This window comes from Oryza sativa, chromosome 11, assembly GCF_034140825.1.
Source record: "Oryza sativa Japonica Group chromosome 11, ASM3414082v1".
Taxonomy (NCBI): domain Eukaryota; kingdom Viridiplantae; phylum Streptophyta; class Magnoliopsida; order Poales; family Poaceae; genus Oryza; species Oryza sativa.
Window position 1 is genome coordinate 29,069,361 of NC_089045.1, and position 11,536 is coordinate 29,080,896.

An 11,536-nucleotide genomic window follows, 5' to 3' on the forward strand; every position below is an offset into this window, starting at 1 on the left:
CGCTTATGTTTATGCCATCAGCTAGAATTTGAATTTTTCAACTTTAAATTTAGAGTTGATTTTGAGGGTTTTTTTCATTGAAGTTTATTTCCAGCCACGTATATAAAAATTCTATTTATAAATTATTTTTCGTTTGTAAATATGGGTATTCCACGCCGTAAGTTGCTAATGTGAGCAAGAGAAATGCTCGCAATAAAAATGATTAATAAAAACCATATTCATTCGGCCCACGGGCCTCAGCCCTCAAGGCTTCTACCAATGACAATTGACAGCCGGACAGGAGTAATTGGCAAGAAGAAATAAAAGGGAAAAAAGAGGCGGAAATTCATTTTTGGGAAATGGCCACCACAGAGGCGAAGCGCCGGCGGTGATTCCTCCTCCCCTACTCCGGCGGCCGCCGCCGACTCGTCGTTACCGTCGCTAGATCTCATCCCTGACATAGCCCGCCGCTTGACGTCCCTGGAGGATTTCTTCTCCCTGCGCGCCTCCTACCGCGCGCTCCTCCCGGCGTTGCGCCGCCTCCTCGCCTCGCAGTCCCCGCTCCTCCTCGTCTCCCTCTACCCCTCCTTCTCCGAGGCGCTCTTCCACCCGCGCCTCCGCCGCCTCCACCGCTTCCGCCTCCCTCCCATGGGGGCACCACCTGCCCCCCTCACGCTACACCCTCCTCTACGCCCACGGCTTCCTCACCACCGCCGCCAACAACTACCCGCCAAGGCTCCTCTTCACCTGCGAGCAGCTCCGCCTCCCCAAGGTCTTCGCACCCTTCTCCCGCGTCATCCTCACGGCGGACCTCCTCGTCGTCATCTTCTTGGCCGGCCGGGCCACCGTCCAGCACTGCCACCCCGGGGACGCGCTCTGGCGCGTGGCCTCCGCCCCTGCACCCCAAGTGTTCGACGATTTGATCTCTGTCAACGGCACCCTCTACGCGCTGGTTGGCCTCCGTCTTGCCACGCTCGAGCTGTCGGAGAGTTCACTGGAGCTGTCATTTCTGGGGGGGAGAGCATGATGACGCGAACAGGCCGGAGGGGGATCATCGGTTCATGCTCCGGGAGTGTGGAGGTGAGGTGTTGCTCATCAGCGTGGAGCATGAGGAGAGGGTTGTGTACCGCGTGTTCCGTTGGGTGTCTGACAAAAGGAAGTGGGAGATGATCACCAACTTGGGCGGGCGGTCGCTATTTCTTGGCTTGGATGGATTTGCAGCTTGCGTTGATGATCATCCAGGGGTTCGAGGGGGCTGGGCCACGCTTGGGTGAGTGGCATGAGTATTCCTTGGCTGATGGAATCTGTGATGTCTGCAATGCTGACTATCCAGGCTCACCACCCCTGAACAAACAGTTCACTCATCAGACCATCAGTTTGGATCTTCCCCAGCTTGTGCTGATGCAAGCCTGAGAAGGGTTCATCCTAGATCAATGTTGAAGTCCTATTGCTCAGTTGCTCACAAGAGAAAAAAAGAATGGTAATGCTTGATCATTAGCTTGCTTACTAGGTCATTTATGTAAACAATATATTCATACGGTGATCAGTACTTGCATCTTATTCGACCAGTCAATTGTTGTTTTGGTCGATATAGTGAATACTTTTCCTTAGGATTTTGACCACAGGAGCAAAATAATTTTGTTCCCAGCATTGCTTTATGTGCTATGCAACTTGTTGAGATATTATGAAGCTTCTTTTGCGTTTATTTTCCTTTGATACTGCAGTAATAGTGAGTAAATCACATAATATATCAAGGAATATGCTAGTACCATAATGTTAATTGGTTATATTTGACTATGTCCCTGTGCAGAATCTGGAATTTGCATGATTGTAACTTTTGTAGGGTAGGCAGTAGCTGAATTCTTAACCCTGTTTGTTTTGTGATTTATACAATGCTGCAAATCCTGCGGAGTTGTCACAGTTATTTCAGTGATAGTGAGAAATAAGGCCAGGAATAACACACGTCCAATGGACAATATCATAAATTATAGTTGATCATGTTTTTGATTTGTACTCCTAAAAATATGACATATGCCAGGTCTTAGAACCGCTTATGTATATGATTTTCCACTCCTATAAGGCTATAACTGTAAGTTTCATTCCTGATAGAAACCTGTGGTGTCTGACCTCCAAATAGTCTACGCAATCAGTAGTTGGCAGCAAGCAGATGTGAAGGGGTTGGGCATGCTCTTTTCTGGTTCATCAGTTTACGCTTTATGTTTAAAGTGTTCTTCAGTTCCGTGTTTTAGGACCGCCCTTCAGTTTATTCTTTTTTCGGGTCTCCTGTCTCTCCCTTCCTTGTTCTTGTTGAGTGCTGACACAAGACACAACTTGGTTCTCTTGTGGTTGTCTGTTTTGCTAGGTCCCTTGCTGTTTCTCTGTCTTAATACGAAGTTAAGCCAGGCTTTTGCGTGCTTCCTGTATTTCAGAACTCCTCTTATTATCTAAAAAAAAAACTCTTATTATTGACTTCAGAGGGATTTGGAACAATTTCAAGTTTGAAAGCATGATTCGCTGTACATATGGACCTCAAACATATGTCTGTGCAATGTTACCTGGCATCTCATTTTGTTAGCACTTGTAAACATGAAGTCTGGTTACCTGCAATTCTTAAGAACGGTCTTATGACCTCTGACTCGTGTGCAGGTTTTCAAGTTTATTTTTTGACCTTTGGATGGTATTTGCAATGAGATTCAGTCATATTTCCTTTTACTTGATTCAGTCATGTTTCCTTATTACTTGAAAGTTGAAACTAACTTTGAGAATGATCAAAACTTCAAATACTTGAGATCAAAAAAAAAAAAACTTCAAATACTTGCTCTACCTACTTGGTGTATTGATATTTGCATGTGTGCCCAAGAATGTTCAAGTGCAGCATCAATTTGTGCCAGGATGCCAGCGTAACTGAGTGCATGTTTGCGATTTCAAGTCTGTCGATGACATACACCCAACCAGAGGGCCTGCATAGTTCTGCATTATTCACTATTAAGAGGAGTCTTATTTACCAATCATATACTCCCTTCGTTTCGAAATGTTTGACACCGTTGACTTTTTAGCACATGTTTGACCATTCGTCTTATTCAAAAACTTTTGTGAAATATATAAAATTATATGCCTACATAAAAATATATTTAACAATAAATCAAATGATAGGAAAAGAATTAATAATTACTAAAAATTTTTAAATAAGACGAATAGTCAAACATGTGCTAAAAAGTCAACGGCGTCAAACATTTCGAAACGGAGGGAGTATATGATCGATTGATCGATCGATGCAGCTGTGGATGAGCAAAACGAGTACGTACTAGTCGTCGGGGTCGTCGGCAACGACTGCGTCCCGCTCGCCTCGCCGTCACCATCTAAATATCCAGGTTCAGTGATGGGATTCAGAAATTGCTAAAAAAACAGTCTAAGGTAAAGATTAACTAATGAGGTGTTAAATTTGTACGAAATTTACATAGTAATTTAATTTTTTAAAAAAACATTATTTACAAATGGAACACTCCAGCCGGCCAGAGTCCAGATCTTAACACTCCCTTCGTTTCTAAATATTTGACGCTGTTGATTTTTTAAAATATATTTAACACCATTCGTCTTATTAAAAAAACTCTCAAAAACTAAACTAAACTCTTAAACTCTTAAAAACTCTCAGAAACTCTTAAAACTACCAGCTGACAACTATCAGCTAATCCCAGCTCTATGTGTCCTCGAGCTTCTTGTCCTAGACTTCAGCTGCTCTGCTAACATGATCCAACAGTCCTACCTCCTCAGCGTGTCCTAATATCTTCCGCTGCAAAAGGTGAGAAACAATTTGAAAAGGGAGCATTAGTGGTGAGTAAACCAATTTAGATCTAAAGATCATATTATTCCTAGTAGTCCAGAGGACCCAACATACAGCTTCCCCTCTCATATTCAGGGATGGCCGGAAAGGCACATCTGCGGGGTTTCTGGCATCTGGAAATTGCTCAACCGTCTATCACTCTGAGACAAGAAATGGGCACACATCAGCCACATTTGAGATTTGGCACACCTCAACTTTTTTGTAAAGCAGGCAATCATAGTGAAAGCAGCAGGCCAACCACTCCCATATACTACCTCCGTTTTTTAATAGATGACGCTGTTGATTTTTTTCTCACATGTTTGACCATTCGTCTTAATCAAAAAATTTACGCAATTATAATTTATTTTGTTATGAGTCGTTTTATCACTCATAGTACTTTTAAGTGTGATTTATATCTTATACATTTACATAAAATTTTTGAATAAGACGAATGGTTAAACATGTGAGAAAAAGTCAACAGCGTCATCTATTAAAAAACGGAGGGAGTATCCAATTAGAGTTCACCAAGGAATGAGACAGAGAGATCTAGAGGGTTCATGTAAAGATCATAAGAAGAGGTGAACCAGTATAATAAACAGCCAGAGCAGAAAGCAAACAACCTTTGGAAACCAAAATGAGTGGTGATAGGAGAACTAGCTAACTAGGATCATCTTCTTCATTATACAGTTCCAAAGATGATCACCACCTACATGGCGATCTAGAGTCTAGACACACCATTTCATGTACAAACAAAGCTGGGATCCATGGCTGAACTAGTAGGGTACGCCTCCAGCGCGAGGGGACTGATCAAGATGATCATGGCCACCGTGCAGACGGCGAAGCGGAACAAGAAGCAGTGCCGGGAGCTGGAGGAGCGCGTCAGGATGGTCTCCGCCGTGCTGAGCCGCCACCGCCGCCATGAGCTGCAGCCGAGCACGACGGAGACGACGATGGCGGCGCGGCTGCCGCCGGGGGCGAGGGAGGCGGCGGACGGGCTCGACGGCGTGCTCCGGGAGGCGCACGAGCTCGCCGTCGCGTTCAGCCAGAGCGGCGGCGGCGGCGGCAAGAAGACGGTGCGGCGGCGCCTCGTCTGCTGGGCGCGGCGGGTGGTCGGCGCCCGGCGGGACGCCGAGAGGCTCGCCAGCGTCCTGAGCAGGATCGACTTCTACCTCTCGCTCTACCCCGCCATTGCCCACGCAGACACGGCGTGTCGCGTGGACCGGCTGCTGTGGACGACCACCGTGAATGTCGTCGTCTCCGCCGCCGTCGCCTTCGCCGGGTTTGTTGTTGTCTCCATCTCCATGGTTTCACGCAAGAAATAATCTGATCGACGGACAGTAGTGCAAACCCTGGCTGATATGTATTGATACGTATGTGTGTGCAAAAGAACTCTCAGTGTAGTCGCTTTACCGCGAGTTGCATGTGCAGTTATGGGAATATCTATACATATTTCCCTTTTTTATTAGGATACGATAAGGCCAATAGTTCTAATGAGCATCTCCGAGAGAGATAGTCAGCCGTGGCGATGAGATCGATAATGATGACATCAAACAGGTAAGGGCGGAACATGACCAGAATATAGGACCAAGCATAATGAAGGCGGTTGAAGAGATCGGAGGAGGTAGCACTACGAACAACGCAGCCTATGCACATGGGGATCGTGGATATGCCGCGCCAGGGAAAAGCCGGTGAGCATGGTGTGACGCCGTGAATGTGCATGGCCGAGGACGACAAGGTCATGAACGGTGAATATAAGTTTTGCGACTGTGGTGTATGCAAAGACACGTACAATACGTGCGAAGTATGACTATATATGCACAAGTAGTATACATGTGGGGCCAGCAATTGGAGGTTGGCCGGCCTAACACATGGGGCCAATTGGCCCCTTCTTAGGTTAATTGGCCACCCCTTTGTTCTGCCGGCCATCCTGCCATCCATTAATACGGTTGTGACTTTAGACGGCTTGGCTTAACTCTTGACGTGGATTGGATAGTCGGTTTGAACAAATGGTCAGGGCCGGCTGGACAAGAGATGGGCCGTCAGCCTGTGCAGTGTGGTTAGCCAGCCTAAGCGGCTAGCAGGGGCGAATCTAGCATGAGGTGACGGGGACTCAAGCCTCCACTGTTGACAATAGGACCATGATAGGTCCCGTGAAGCACTTACTAGAACTTTTTGTCATATAAGAGGATCTAATTTATTCAGACTTCTTATTATTTCACCGGTATAAGTGGTGGTACCCTATGGGAATTAGCTTGGATGCATTAACTCGTTAAAACAATTGTCTACCATAACGTGTTTTTAATCCCCGAGACAGAAATGTTTGCTATGGTAAAGTACTCGTAGGATGCAAATACGCAATCCTACAACCCGCATAGCAACCTGCTTACTAGCTTATTTTCTATTTTCTACTATAAAGTTTAGAAGGAAAAAAAGTAACTAAAATTATGATAAGCGGTAAAGAAAAAATAAACCGCTTCGCCACGCTTTGCTTCCGTACGGTCATACTTTGTGATTATAAACTCTGATGGTGACGTGTTAAGCCGTTGAAACAGTTGTGTACAGAGATTTTAGGTTATTTAACCAAGCACTTTTGGCTAGACAAGCTTGGAGAATTATAGATAGACCGGAGAGTCTGTGTGCTCGAGTGCTGCGGGCTAAATATTTCCCATCTGGCTCGCTAGTTGATACTAAATGCTTCACCCGGATGGAGGGCAATAGAGTATGGCCTTGAGCTACTGAAGAAAGGGGTTATTTGGAGGGTTGGCAATGGTCAACAGATCAGAATTTGGCGTGATCCCTGGATGCCTAGATGCCATTCTCGGAGGCCCATAACGCCGAAAGGTACCTGTAGAGTTAAGTGGGTCTCAGAGCTAATTGGTATGGATGGCAGATGGAACGAACAAATGGTAAACCAAATTTTCTGGCCTATTGATGCTGAGATGATTCTGAAAATTCAGCTACCGACGAGGGAAGCAGAGGATTTCCTAGCTTGGCATCCGGATAGACTGGGCATCTTCTCGGTAAGATCGGCTTACAAGCTGGGCCTTTCGCTTGCAAATGTGGATAGCAGTTCTAGCTCGTCTGAGATTGAGACCAGTAAGGCCTGGAATCTGATTTGGAAATGCAATATACCGCAAAAAGTTAAAATTTTTGCATGAAGAGCTGCCACCAATTGCTTAGCAACCCTGGAGAATAAAAGGAAAAGAAATCTTGCGGTGTCTGATGTCTGTTGTATCTGTGGGGTAGAGAAAGAAGATGTTGCGCATGCCCTGTGTCGCTGCCCCCAAGCTAAGAGACTATGGGATGTTATGGAAGTTGCAGGGAAGAAAGCGAAGGATATTGTCGGAAGTTATACAGGTGCAAGCTGGATTTTGGATCAGCTACAGTTAGTACCAGGGGAGGAGCAACCGAAGTTCCTGATGGTACTTTGGCGTACCTGGCATGTTCGTAATGAGATTACACATGGTAAACGTCCACCCCCCATTGAAGCTTCCAAAAGATTCCTTGAAAGCTATCTCTCGTCATTACTGGAGGTTAAGCAACATCCCCGAGCGGATTTATCGAAAGGGAAGCATGTAATTCAGTATGGACAGCAGCAGAAAATAAACCTCCTAAAAGGACCAATATCAGCTCCCTGTCGCTGGGATAAGCCACCTCAGGGATGGATGAAACTCAATGTGGATGGGTCCTTTGTTCCTAACACTGGGAAAGGGGGCATTGGCGCGATACTAAGGAATAGTCTGGGAGAGGTAATCTTCTCTGCCTGTGGGTACCTTGGGCGATGCAATGGCCCTCTGTAGGCAGAACTACTGGCATGTAAAGAGGGCCTCAACATGGCCCTTCAATGGACCTTCTTACCAATCATGCTGGAAACAGATTGCCTAGAAGCAAAGAACTTGCTTTGCTCCTCCAATAGTGAGAGATCGGAAGTTGCTTTTATCGTCAGTGACATCAAGGAACTGATGTCTGGGAATAGGGAGGTTGTCGTCAAGAAGATTCAATGAAATCAGAACAGGATTAGTCATATTCTAGCTAACAGGGGCCGATGTGACTCTGTCACGGAGTTCTGGCCGGATAATAGTTGTAACTTTATTGATCTCCTTGCTACAGAGGAGATGTTAGCTGAGTAATATAATCCTGTTTTTTCCCACAAAAAAAAAAAACAGTTGTGTACAGTAGCCCCGAAATAATGCGAAACAATTTATGAAAAAGGAAAGAAGAGAGTTGGGCCATGTTGAGCCAGTGGGCTTGGGCTGCTTTGGTTGGAAGAGCTAGCTAGCAGGTGGATCATGCGTGCATGCAGCAACCGGCCTTTTGCCTTGGCCCATTTCGCCGGCAGCAGCAGCAGCAAAGCAATCAGCAGCAGGAAACGATTTTTTTGTTTTTATATTTATTTTTTAAAAGGTTCCAAAAATAAATTCCCATTTCAAAGTTTTACATAAATATAAATCATCCTACAGTAGGACAATTTATATGTCGTGGCACCTCACGGGGGAAGCGTGCCGTGGAACAGGTAGCCCCTTCTCACCTTCTTGTAGGAGGATTTATCATCGGAAGGGAGCCACCTTCAAAATTATCATGGCGCGTCCCATACATCACCAACTAAATTGCACTATAGGAGAATGAGAAAGGACCGCATGCAAAATTGCTAGTATATCACATGGCCTGTCCTACCGTAGGACGATTTACATTCCTCATCATAGGTCACATAACCTACCCTACCGTAGGACAATTTATATACCCAATCCTAGGGTACAGCGGGAGTATATTTTTTTAAAAAACGGTAATTTATATTCATAAATCTTTTTAAAAATCAATATAAAAATAGAAAATTCATCGAGCAACACCAGAGCAGCAACAACATCGTGCTGTGATATTTGTTTTTAGACCGTGGGAGTAGTTCCCTAGTCACGGTCACCCCTCAGTCCCTCACCACTGCGTAGAAAAGGAAGAGGTCACGATCACGGACGTTGAATGTTCAAGGGGGTTATGGCACCTGTCACTCTGACTTATCACTTCACTTCTCATTTCTCTTATTTTTTTAAAGATAATTTCTCATTTCTCTTATTGTCAGCATAAATATGAATTCCCTCCGTTCCAAAAATATAACATGGATTATCTTATATTTGAGGACGAATAAGTATCTTAGAAGAATTGCAAAATATTGCAACCAAGAAGAAATATCTCAAGCTGGTATTGGTATTATCACATCAAAGGTAATTAAACGCTGAAAGTAGGGAAACACATGGCAGTATTTACACATGGAAGATGTTTACACACAAACACACTTCTTTGGGTTGTCGCTAGCCCTTGATAGGAGCCAGCAGGCTAGCTGACACGTACCGGTCTCTGGTAGTACTAACAGAGACAGCAAGCTACTAGGAACAGAGTAACAAGATAAGATAGCAACATACTAGATAATTAATTACGTATTAGATAACCACAAGGACCAGCAAACGTGGCGTGACAGAGAGATCGACCAGCCTCCGATCAATGGGATTATTTAGTTCAGCGATGGCTGCTCCTGGTCTCGTCGCTGTACAGCCTAGATGATGAGAAGATGAACAGGTCAATATGATGATTCAGTTCAATTTACCAATCATATATATGGAGATATAGATCGATGCAGCTGTGGAATATATGGAGTATTAGTTCGGTCGAAATTTTTCAAAATTTTTAATTTTTTTCGTGAATTTTGATAATATTTGTTCAAAAATTTCGGTGAGATCCGATCAAACCGGCTAAACCGAAAGGTTTAACCCTGTGCAGCTGTGGATGAGCAAATTATAAGCAAAGCGATGGATACCAGTCGTAGACGGTGGGGGAGTTGGGCTGCGGGCGGTCGAAGAGGTTGGCGCCGAGGCTCTTGGTGGCGAGGTTGCTCCCCGGGTGGAACACGCTCCTCCACACGTTGCTGCCCCGCGGCGTCGTCGTCGCCGTCGTCGTCGGAGACGAAGACGACGGCGTCACCGGCGTCGTCGGGGTCGTCGGCATCGACTGCGTCCGCTTGTACGCCGCCCCGCTCGCCTCGCCGTCGCCATCTAAATATTCAGAGGTTTAGTGATGGATCGGAGTCAGAAATTGTTAAGAGACAGTCTAAGATTTCTACGAATTTATACATGGTAATTTAAAAGAAAAAGAGCATGATTTCGAAGGTACAAATGGAACACTCCGGCCGGCCAGAGTCCAGATCTTAACACTCGTTAATATATATAAGCAATATTTCTGGTTACGACGCTCTTTTAAATTTGTTGCCGTCCCTGCTTGTTTGCTTAATAAAGGTAATATATTTTCTCTGTTTCATGTTATGAGACCGTTCTTTATTTTGAATATCTTATATATAGTCCAAATTTATATTGATGTTAATCAATCTAAATGAACGACGAAACGACCAAAACGTCTCATAATTTGGAACGAAATTATATTAGCTTGTTAGTTAGGAGTAGTAAGCATCTGTACAACGACGTAAGCTACCTTTGTTGATGACAAGGGGGCGGGTTGTAGCGGCCTTGCGGAGCTTCTCCAGGCCGGTCTCCGGTCGAGGCCCGGCCACCACGTCGTCCCACAGCTTCTCCAGCATCTTCCTGATCTCTGCTTCCACGCACTCAACAACTGATCTCTCTCTTGCAACTTTACAACAACTCACTGCCTCCCAAGTAATTGAGCTGAGTGTGTGTGCCCCTCCTTAAATCATTGAGTGGATATGACCAGGCGTCACCGCACCGGCTGGTCGTCTTACCGCAACAATCACACCCAGTACCTTCCACACGATTTTGGCCGTATGCATCGGATTGGATGTGGAGGCTAAATTTATCTTTTTTTTAAAAAAAATAACCTTTCACGTTTCAAGTATAACCATATTTGTAATCTTCTCTTCATGTACTAATTATGATCACACGATAACTATAAAGATGCTATTATGTATTATCTTCGTCCTAAAATATAAATATAAAATATTTTACGGTTGAATATAGTTATTAAAAAGTAAATAGAACTAAATGTTAAATGTAAAATGGTTGTGGTTGAGCTAGAAGTGAATGTAACTAGATAGATGGGCAAATTGAATGGTGGATGATGATAATTATGATTGGCTGGAAAAAAAATTTGGTGGAGAAATTGTTATATTTTAAGATAAATTCTAAATGTTAAAAATTATTATGTTTTAGGATAGATGATGTAATTTTTTTATACATTTAGGTGTATATATTGATTTCCAATTTAGATGGGGGAAATAGATAACACTGCTTTCAGAATGCTGTATATACCAGTGTGTTGGCTTAGAGCAAGTCTAGTAGTACAGTCCACTACTAGCTCCAATTCATTTATAGCCAATTCATATAATAGTTGCTTGCTATACTATTAATATATGGTCCCACCTATCATATACACAGTGTGTCTTGAAGTTCGTGCTGCAGCTGGCTACAAATCTGTAGCCCGCTACTCTTCTCTCTCATCGTTTATCTCATCAAAATATGGTTATAGTTGGCTAATAGCCTGCTATTATACCTGCTCTTATTACCCATAGAAAGAGACTAATGATGGGGCTACTACTGTGGAAGTGTGGAGTGGCCACTGTCCTTTGGAAGTTTGTTAATCACTGTCAATGTGGTTAGCTGCACCGACGGTGAGCAGACCGAAAGCACATCTTCAATGATGACTCATCGTTAACGGATAAGGATGAAGCTTTTGGGTCCCACCCCATGGGGATGGCCCACGGCCCGAGAGTGATGTTTCCGA

The 11,536-nt window shown here is 44.4% G+C and overlaps 2 protein-coding genes and 1 pseudogene across 2 annotated transcripts; 2 read left to right on the forward strand and 1 right to left on the reverse strand.

The window, feature by feature from the left end:
• Positions 1-183: 183 nt before the first annotated feature.
• On the forward strand, positions 184-1,684 carry LOC107278755 (uncharacterized; annotated as a pseudogene).
• Positions 1,685-4,400: 2,716 nt separating this feature from the next.
• On the forward strand, positions 4,401-5,269 carry LOC4351087 (uncharacterized). The gene has a single exon (XM_015760090.3). The coding sequence runs from the start codon at positions 4,564-4,566 to the stop codon at positions 5,119-5,121; it is 558 nt and encodes a 185-aa protein (XP_015615576.1). The 5' UTR covers positions 4,401-4,563; the 3' UTR covers positions 5,122-5,269.
• A 3,711-nt stretch (positions 5,270-8,980) lies between these two features.
• LOC4351088 (dormancy-associated protein 1) lies at positions 8,981-10,457 on the reverse strand. The gene is made up of 3 exons (XM_015761675.2): positions 10,274-10,457; positions 9,606-9,840; positions 8,981-9,344 (listed from the first exon to the last, which is right to left on the reverse strand). The coding sequence occupies exons 1-3, from the start codon at positions 10,377-10,379 to the stop codon at positions 9,308-9,310; spliced, it is 378 nt and encodes a 125-aa protein (XP_015617161.1). The 5' UTR covers positions 10,380-10,457; the 3' UTR covers positions 8,981-9,307.
• Positions 10,458-11,536: the final 1,079 nt, after the last annotated feature.